The sequence below is a fragment of the Saccoglossus kowalevskii genome, chromosome 21, assembly GCF_978046115.1.
Source record: "Saccoglossus kowalevskii chromosome 21, keSacKowa6.1, whole genome shotgun sequence".
In the NCBI taxonomy this organism is placed as follows: domain Eukaryota; kingdom Metazoa; phylum Hemichordata; class Enteropneusta; family Harrimaniidae; genus Saccoglossus; species Saccoglossus kowalevskii.
In genome coordinates this window covers 24757888-24768811 of record NC_140661.1, presented here as the reverse complement: position 1 = coordinate 24768811, position 10924 = coordinate 24757888, and the positions used below count along the sequence as shown (strand labels likewise).

At 36.4% G+C, this 10924-nt stretch overlaps 1 protein-coding gene across 1 annotated transcript; it reads right to left on the bottom strand.

Annotated features, from left to right (window-relative positions):
• Positions 1-9244: 9244 nt before the first annotated feature.
• LOC102809635 (neuromedin-U receptor 2-like) lies at positions 9245-10273 on the bottom strand. The gene has a single exon (XM_006816156.1). It carries the CDS (start codon positions 10271-10273, stop codon positions 9245-9247), a length of 1029 nt encoding a protein of 342 aa, XP_006816219.1.
• Positions 10274-10924: the final 651 nt, after the last annotated feature.

The window sequence follows — 10924 nt, the reverse complement described above, 5'->3', positions numbered from 1 at the left end:
CCGTTTTTACAAACTACAGTCAGACTACTGTACCATATGATGACTGCTGCAAGGTATATTATCTATATGTATGAAATGCCTAATACAGGGGATATTACGGAAGAGCTGTAGACAAACGTAAGGATTTTTTCACGACGAAAAAAACAAGAAGCCACGGAAATTATGGATATATATCATGCAAGATTAAAAAAATAAAAATACAAAAGAAAGAAATCAAAATTCATACAGTCAATGTCACTGACTATTGTACTAGACACTGCTATACGTTTTGAGCCGACAAAAACGCAAGCATCAGGAGTCAGAATGTTTAATCCAAAACCTAATAAAATATGAATAATTGTAGCGAACACTCCAGTAGACAGTAATATTAATATGATAGACCAAAATACATATGGTTGATATGTTTGACATTTAAGTCAAACAAATCATGCAAGCTGCTACTTGATAATAATGAAGATCAAAATATCGTAGGAAAAAAGTAGAATGATATACACCATTGGTGTCACAATGTTACGTTCCATGTGAATACTTGTAACCGCGAGATGATCATCAATATATATTACTGCCTGAATATGGGCGTTTGTGCCCGACGTTAGGAGGGCAAATGATCTCATTGCGCGAGGGCACTGACGCCCATATTCGGGCTGTAATATTGTTATTGCATGCCTTTAATAACATAAAGAATACAGGGTTTATATATTAATGTTTAAAGGTAATTCTTATTGGTAAAAAGTACATTTTTCATAAGCAGTAACAGTTTTGCATGCAATCGCGTTAATCGATAAGTTTGGCACTGCGGATGGATATGTTTACGCATCCTGTTAACCGGCTTCCTTGACAACCTGCAGACGATATTGGCTGCAGCAGACGAAATGGATATTATGCAGTGGTTGCGGTCGATAGGACCGGGCCAACTTGATGAAATTCTTGGACCAGCACCAGAAAATGAAGTACCAGACGGAGTGAACGGTTTTATAAAAGCACGCCAGAAGCAAAGTACCGGTCACTGGTAGCATAAAACATAGTGGTTGTCGCATCTCACTCATGACTTACCCGAGTTCAAATCCTACCTTAGGCTGAACATCAAAGGGTCGGCCCCTACCCTGGGTGAGTGTGCCACAGACTCAATGAGAAAACTAATTCCACTGACCGAGATTCATTCACTAACTAATGCGACTTTGGGGGAACCTTGGTTAAGGTCCGCAGGTGCTTGTGTTCGACCGAGCCTGGTTGACGCCAGGAAAGCGCATTACAATTGCCATTTGGTAGGGAGGTGGTCACACAGCCCTGTCATGTAGTTCCAAGCGGGAAATGACTTCTGTGGCAAAATACACTATGTGTCAGCACTAGCACTTGCAATTTGCACTTACAAAAAAAAGTCAGGAGAGACAACAGTGACATTCAATGTCCGGAACTGTCGCCTGGCACAAAAACATTAAAAACAAAAAGAAAAAAAAAGTACCGTTAAAATCACCGAACGTGATGTCCGTCGCTGTACCAAGTGGCTAACTCAGAATATTGCGGCGCCTCGAAGACATGCCACCGGTCGAGTTGAATGAGCTTCTGGGCAAATTTTTCATCAGCATAAAGAAGAAGGACGGAGACGAATATAAGCCAGCTTCCCTCGCCAACATGAAGTGTGGTTTTGAGCGCTATCTTCGCGATAAAAAGTACTCCACAAGTCAAAATGATCGAGTTTAAATTTTCTCCAAGCAAACAACATTTCTTTGATCATTGGACTTCTCTGTTGCTATTGGTGACGGTCCGTACATGGCTCACTGGACCGCAAATATTCTCGGATGTTCCTATTCTAAAGTGTGTGTTTAAACGGCGCGCGGATGAAGGCATGTAATAAAAAAACGACTACATTGCTCGGTCGGTCGGTTCGACCGTAGTCGCCGAACTGTGTACGTAGCTAGCGCTGATTTCGTATGGTATTCATAGATTTGTCGACGTCGTATACCGAGAATTAGTGCTTAGTAATTTTATTACTTGCTGTGTATCGTGTGTACATGCGGGTTTCATTAAATTATTTATTTACCCAGAAATGTTAGCCTAAGTGGCCCCAATGCAATGTGCTGTTTTTGTTGGTGTGCGAGTGTGGCATGTGTAAATTCTAGAAGATACAAGTAACCTGTAGAATGCTGTGTGGGTAATATTTTTATATTGATTTTTGCTGCATTTGCAGCAAATAGTTACCAAACAATGAGAAATCTATTGGATTTAATATACCTCTCAGGTGGCTTCACATGCATAGTTCAAGACTGCCTAACCGGTGCTTATACCAGGATTTAGTTACAGCTTCATGTTCCCAGTAATCGCAAGAAATTGACATGACAATAGAAATTCATGAAAGACTGGCACTCCCATGCAATTAACAGCGAGTTAAATTCTTGGGATTGAAACATATATTTTGAAGTCACTGATGTAGGCAATAAATAACTTAAAGTTGACATAAAGACGAGGTAGTTTATGATTTAATCAGTGCTCAACTAGAGGCTGAAATTATAATTAATTTGTTTATTTCAATTTCTCCTGAAGTCAAATAGAATACACTGGTGAAACACGATAGTACCCATGGGCGAAAGGATGTTTTGGGGTGTAGTTTACATTGTGTATGGAGTGGTAGGGTCGGGTGTAATTTGTTCATTTCCAACTCTTATGAAGTCACGTAGAATTTCACTTAATTTATTTTTGCTGACATGTTTTCAAGCATTACATGTGAATCCAATTTTCACTGTGCTGTGTCTCAATAGAGTGTGAGGGAAATGGCATTTTCACTGGAATTTATTTCAGGGGGGAAATGTTTTCAGTGATAATGAAGTATTATGACAGAACCCCATACCCTCCCCGTGGCTTTCATTGCGTATGGAAGTTATTTTCACGAGTGATGCGGTGTATCCTGCTGCCGTACTTTCACGAGCGAAGCCACTGGGAGGGTATGGGGTTCTGTTATTATTACATATGTCCCATATTTGATTATTTCATATTAAAGAAAGAACGTGCAACAAATCGGGATAGAAATTTAGGTCGGGGAACCCAATTGCCCATTAATATGCTCCAAGACAGTGCTGCGACCTAGCAACGCGTACGCGCGTGTCAGTGTAGAACGCGTGTCACTGTACGTGTGAAAATAAAATAAAACTTGAGTCATTGTCCGAATAAATACTGCTCAAATTGACTAAGTGTTCAAAACGTCATAAAAAAGACGCCGCCGACGATGCGCGTCGCACAATCTTTTTGCTAGCTGTCAAACAACTTGTCAAGTCAAAACATCTACGCGCCAAAGTAAAAAGGCTGATTTTACTGCGGGTCCAGGCTGCGGGTGGATGTTCAGAGAGCCCTTCAAGATTGATAAAACTCAGTTTCCAGGTGGTCAACATACATTAAGTTCTCCCAATCCTAGTATTCTATGTGATGTACATCTAACATGCCAAAAATGAACGATTGGTGAACGATTTGAACCTGACAAAAATAGCAGACGGAAATGTGTTTACAAAATAAAAATAGTGATTACTTGATTTAGATACCAGGAAGGGGAGGGGGTAAAAGAAAAGTTATATAACATTTTATTATTCAATAATTTATTAAAATACATAAGTTTGTCCAATTCCCTGTGATACAACACCTCAGACATAGCTCATTGTACTCGGTTTGAGTGTGGGTACAAAGTTACTATTTGAATTGTTTATATCTTTTTTCATTAATGAGAAATTTGACCCCAAAGTTAGAGTAAATGTTCAGCAGAATGGCTTTTTAACTCTTCTGTGATTTCTTTTTGGCTTGGCTGATTTTGTTCAAACTTGATAGGCAGATCGTACCATCACTAATTGGAAAAACAATCCTGACCCACCGCTACCATCATGATGGCAACAGCCAAAATCTGTTTTTTGAATACTTTCGCCCCAAATTTATTACCTCCTACCAGTCTTGTAATAGCAGTACCCAAATGATCATGCCTTTTATTTTGGCTACGTTGCGCACTGGTAAGAGATCACCGGCGCCGACATTGTTACACTGTCAACGTAATCCCAATTGAACTTTGATCAAAATCTAAATGCTGCCTCCAATCTAGAAAATACTATCGCAAAACGGTTGGAAATAATACATTTAACGGCTCAATACGTCCTAGCAATAAAATAAAGTGACTTCTAAAGACTGAATGTTATTTTGCGAACCTCGTATAAGGTGCCTGGTTTTAGTTATAAACCGACGTTTGCTTCACGTTCATGTCCTACCATGGTAACAGCCGAAAACATATTGCTTGTTTTTTACCGGCTTGTTTTCATTGGCAACCGAAGTATTTTTATTTTGTAAATAAATGTTCGTCTGCTATTTTTATCCAGTTTAGCAACATTTTTTGCATATTAGGTGTACATCACTTGGAATACTACGATTGACAGAACTTGGTGTATGTTGACTGAGTTTTATCATAGTACGAAGTACCAGGAGGTTTCTGCTGGCGACGTTGCGGCGTTACCCAGTTCCAAATAAAGATTACCAACGCCAAATGAGCAACATTTTAACCGGTAATCAAGATTCATTCAATCCACGGCTAGCAAGCAACATCAGAAGCGAAGTTGTAGCATGCAGTACTAGTAAGTCATCCCGTCAGTGGAGTACCACAGTAGCACGGCATGCTTGCCTTCAGCATTGTATTCAAATGAATCACGTGGTGTGTCGTTCTCGTTCAAACCCGGAATTCGATCAATAGGGGAGTTTCAGTATAAAAAAACACATTGCAAATCATGCAAGTTCAACATTTTCAAATCAATATACTAAAACAGGAATGCTCAGAGTGCAAAAGTATGATAGTTATTACTTTCCAGTATACACATCTCTGTTAATACTATCCCTCACATATTCTACTCCCAATTACTCCTGCGTATAATGGACTAGCCTCTTTTCATGTTGACATTCAGACTAAAATCATGTGACAGGCTGTTAAAATTGGCTGTTGCATACTCTTTCGCCGGTCTGGGAAATGTGTTTAATTAGCTCTCATTCAAGCAACAATGCAGATTTCCCAGTGGGAGCGAAACTATTCGACTCTGCCATTAAAAAATAGGGGTGTTTTCAGCAAAAAAACGAATAACCCTAGAATGCACACAAAATACTGAATTTCGGAACAAATCGTGCATTACTTACAGCAGCAGAATACCACAGAAATAGCAGACGAAACATGAAAACACTATATATTGTATTTCGGCCTGAACCCTCTATATTGGAATTCAAGGAATTAACCCCTTATGTGCATCCATTTCCCACCTTGGTATCACCCACCCCTGAAAACAAACTCTTAATACCACGCTGAAGCGTTTGGTAATAAAAGAATATAAATACATACGAACAATTAGAAGTGTGATAAAACAGCTACTTGTGAATAAAAAAAACTTCGAATCTTACAATGAAGCCGTTAACAAAATGTTATAATAATACAAATATTGACCACGGCCTCGTCCGATATACAGATTTGAGAGCATTATTGACAAACCTGTATATCTACCTTTGTCCGAATCAATATTTCTATTTTTGGCCCTTTGGGGTTAATATTTGATCTGTCCCCAAGACTTCATCCAACATATATTGGTGAACGTGATATGTTTAACACGCAAACTTAACACCTCCAGTAATTTGGATGAATACAAAGAAAAGGATCAGTACATTTTTTTCCGAATAACGCAATAGCCCAATCCCAGATTGTGGGGCCGCGGTTTAAATTTCGTGAATTACACTACGTTACGGAGAATCACTTGAGCCGTTTGAGATAATAAATTACGTATCACTCAGTGTAAATGATACTTGACACTTATGCAATCAGCCTGTCACACTCGGCGATGTGTAATATTTTAATTAATTATGTAGCCGAGTTATCAGTAATCTTTACCGGACACGTTAATAACATGAACGCAGCAATTTGCGGTTTATAATCCATATATAATTTTCCAAATAATGTGTCCGTAAGAAAACATGTGTTTTGATTCTTTATTCCACATGCGTGCTAAATTCGGTGATTCACTTATCATTTCAGTTTAAATAGTAACTCCAACAGAATACACACATTACTGTTACCACTTCAAAATCACCTAATGTCGTTTATAATTAATTAATTAAGTTTTTTTACTTAAAATTACAAATTGTTTATATTAGACACTATATTTTTTTAGAAAAAGGGACATTTTAACAATTTTGGGTGAAATATTTAAAGTCTTTATAAACTGCATAATTAAGCAAAAACAAATTTTGATTGTGTTTTTATTGCAACGTTTTGGGAGTAAAATTAGGCACGATACGAACCAATCCAGTCGGGAGACGCTGACTCTAACGGCGAATGTCCGAAATTGAGCACGTGTGACAGTTCCCATCCCAATGAATTCTAGATATATTGTAATTATTGTACACGGTACATATATTGTTGAGTCATGTAAAATGTCAATTTGTCTTCGGTATTCAAGCAAATAATTAACAATTTCAAATCTGTACCAAAATAAAAGTCATTGTATGCATTCTACCATTTTTTTTATTCACATTTTTGTCAGTTATTTATGACTATTCTAATTTACTTGCCGTTACCGACACACGATTTAAAAAACAGCAAGTAAAACCAAAATATATTCATATTTATAATAAAAATGAATAAAATAAAATATAAATATAAAATTTGAAAAAGTGGAGCTCACACTTACAGTTGGTTTTATTACGATTGATAGAATGCATACAACATTTTCTGGGTGTTTTCAGATTCCTAATTATTTTCTTAATTATGTACTATGAATTCCGCGGACGTGACTATCTTTAATGCTAACCGACTAAACTCTTGCTAAGCTCTTGCAATTTGTGTAGCAATAAATGCGGAATTGTATCCATTTTAATATTTTTTTTGAACCAAAGAAAACACAAAGAAGAGTGTTTACATTATTTAGTAGCTTAAGAGCTTTTAATTTATTGGGGTTGAGTTTAACGCTTTATGGACTTACACCAGGGACTGTATAACACAAATACAAGGTTACCAGTCACTGTTTCAAAATAGATATATATGTGCGATGGTCTTTTCTGCAAGTAATTTGCTTTTTTCACTATAGCTATATTATTAAATATTAAATTCAATATGAAGGATGTCATGGTCATTGACAACTCCCACATGAACATGTTTTCTATATTAAATATATGTAATCATAATGATTTATATTTCAATATTTTTGACATTATTCTTATTATTTTCATATATCCTAAAACATTACTTTTCTTGACGTTATTATTAGAAGGGTTATTTACCTAATGTGTCGGTTTTTTAAAATCGAGAACTGCGATGTATTTTATACGCATTGAATACGTCACAGAGGACCAATAGCTACACGGAGGCTCCGATACGGCCGTCTTGTAAACCCAGGCGCTGAATGGAACACTGATTGAGCTATCATATTTTTCGTTCGCGGGTTCCAGTAAAGAATATACATTCACGAGTCAATGTAGGAATTAATCGATAAAGTACTAAACCTAAACGAGAATGAACCAACATGTAGACGTGTTAAACAATAACAGCCAAGCAACGTACGTGACTGTATCAGATATGGTAGTATCACGCAGATATAACAAAAACGTTGTTACGTAAAGCATAATTTATATAACCGCTACAGACCAGACACATTGTCAACTATCGTAGCATTTATTGACATGATATATTAACGCATACAGGTTTATAACACACATTGTAGACTGTTCATTTTATAATAATAAAACACTGATACTAAAACAGCAAACTACATTCCAGCTTTTGAATTCGTACAATACTGTAATAAAACTATTTAGGCTATTATTATTTTATTGTACAGTCCTTTAATATAAATAAGAGCTCTCCCGAGTTTACGGTACCACACAAATACCTTATGAGTGTGTGAAGCTCACAGAGTAATATATAACATCTGATAATAATGTAAAATAATGACGTCTCACTAAAAATACATTTAGACAATGATATACTGCAACACCAATTATATTATATATTTTCACAGAAATTATTATATTTTAATATTAACTAATTTCTAGGCTCAACAAAGTTGTTTTTTAAGGCAGAGACTGTTGTACTCTCGCCGAATACATGTATACCTAATAAAGCAAAAAATTATACACTAGAATGGGAAAACATTGTCATTATCACCAATACAGACAAATTCTTGCTCGTTATAAAGTTATTCAAAGAAAAAAAAATGAGCAACCATAAAAAAAACACTGCTCTTATTCTAGTATATCTTCGTACATGATATAATTATATAAGACAGCGAATACAATATGGCTGGCATGCAGGGTGATAACGTCAGTGAAACTGTTCTCATTACATTAGTGTATATGTAAATGATACGCTATGTGCATGTTCTTATTTGACATCGACTGATATTTATACACATGGTATTTGGTTTACGAGACTCGGTGAGCTAGAAATGTTGCATGTACAGTACATTAAAAATACATTGTTTGCCTGTTAGCGTGTGTTAATCAGACGGAAGATGAAAATAACTAATTGAACTATACTATACTATACTATACATTTGACTGACAGTTCAGGTTCTATATTTTCTTCTCGGCAGCACATAGCGTTGACAGGCGGGTCAATGTACTGATCTCAATTCTGCTATCTAAAATGGCAAAGATGTATTTATTATGACAGTAGACCATATAATAAATTAATGAATAATCCAAAACAAGGCCAGAGTCATAATGAAATCATTATGGACACGTATGCGTCTGTCGTATATTGATGATATGGTATCTATGGTGAGTGTGAAATAAATGTTTTAATTTAATTACAATTACAATTTATTATCGACAATGTCAGTAACAATCACGTAAACACCATGTTTCAAATTAAATGTCATCTTGGTGATTTATATATACTGTGTGATGGGAAAAACATACTTAACATTAGTTTGGCTATACGATTAATGATATTACTGCCTAAAAAAACAAAAACATTATTATTTATGTGAAATACGAGATAATTTTTAATTCTACACGATAAAATACACAGTGTTTCAATAATCGGTCTCGTCAGGTCAATCATCGTTCTAGACTGAAGACAGATTTTCTTATGCGATTTGAGAATAGTAACAAATGATCAGACTTCGATAATATGTTTCATTTGTAATGCTTGTCAAACGTATTATAGACACAATCCAAAAACAAAACGACCACTTTTTCAATTATCGCCAGAATTTGAAAGTTTCCAAATTGTTAAAACAAACTTTAGCTATAAGTTTACATGTGCATTGACTGAATACAGTTTAGTGGTAGTTGTTGTAGCGACTGTCGTCTTTCTCTGAACTGGTTCACGACAGCCAAATGCTTGGAGGAATGCTTCACGCTCGGTTGAGCTGATCAGATTATACAGTATAGGGTTCACTACCAGACTTATGATCAGTAACCAACGCGATAAATCGTATATGCAAATGATAGCCATTACGTCAGCAGAGGAGTTACCAGTGACGTTGTATGTTAGGTGGTCGATGAACTTGATGACAGTCGGAGTCATGCACAGGAAAAAGACAGTGGTAATGGACACGCATGTTATCAGTATCTGTTTCTCGTCCGACCTTCGAATAGCACGAACGTCTGACTCCAACTGCCGAATAAACATTCGGAAACTTTGCGCCGTCATCACGTACATAACAGGTAGTACCACCAAGGAGACAGAGAAGATGACGATATACAACGCGTACGCAACGTTCTGTGCTTGTTTCCGCGTGTTACCGGAGACAAAGCATTCCATCACCCGTGGAATGCTGAGAAGGGCTCCCAACAACCACGTGCACATAACTAAAGAGATTACTCGTTTTTTAGTAAGAGTGTTGCGAAATCTCAGTGGGTAGCAAATACCGATATGTCTCTCTACACTTAGAACTATGACTGTTAACAGTGCCGTGAAAAGTAAGAGATTTTGAAAGATTGTCGTGTAGCATATAAAACCAACATTTTCAAGAATATAAACGCCTCCGGTGATCACAAACACATAGTACACCAATACCGAGATGAGAAGTAACAGGTCGGCGACAGCCAGATTCACAAGATATATGTTTGCAGTAGTCTTCATGGAAGGGATTCGACGTAAAACATAAATGAACAAAATGTTAAGTATAATACCGATCACGGCTATACCTGTAGCTACTTTGAAGTAGACATTGCTGGGTGCCAAACAAACCAGACCATCCCTGTGAATGTCGGTGAAATTTTGCATCTCGTTCACCGCAAGCGTAGAACGGTTTACGTCGACTAAAGTCATATTAAACGTCCTCGTTCTGACCTATACTCGCGTATCTGAGCCCAATGATGATATATGTATTCTCTTTCCCTGCGGAATATTATAAGCAGATTCGCTATAGTTACATCCGGGTCATTAGAATCACAGCACCATTCAACATTTAATTTTCTTTGACTGCTAAATCCTCCCTAAAAATCCGCTCATTTACAATAATTTATTATTCATTTATGTCATATGTGGTACTATATTATACGTAATTACAGTCATTAATGAGATACTGAGTGACGGGGTAATTGAACGCACAGTGACATAGCTAAGGCATTTAACAATTAATGTAATTATTATATTTATAGTGGTTGTCATACATAAAGCATTACGTGGTAATAAGTCTATTTGAAGATATGTATATATCCTCGGTGATCGATATCAACATTAATTTCAGTATGCTATATGCAGTCATAACACATGAGTGAATGTAGTATATGAGAAGTATGTTTCGTAAAATTGCTGATAGTGTTTGTTTGTTTCGAAAAACGTGGTTTCTCTTACCCCAAAGTGTTTTAATTTATATTTTCATCATTAAGTAACATCAATCATTGATCAAACATCCTTCAAAGCAACAGTTATTGACAGAGTAAGTACAAGTAATTAATAATTGAAACATTCTTTAAA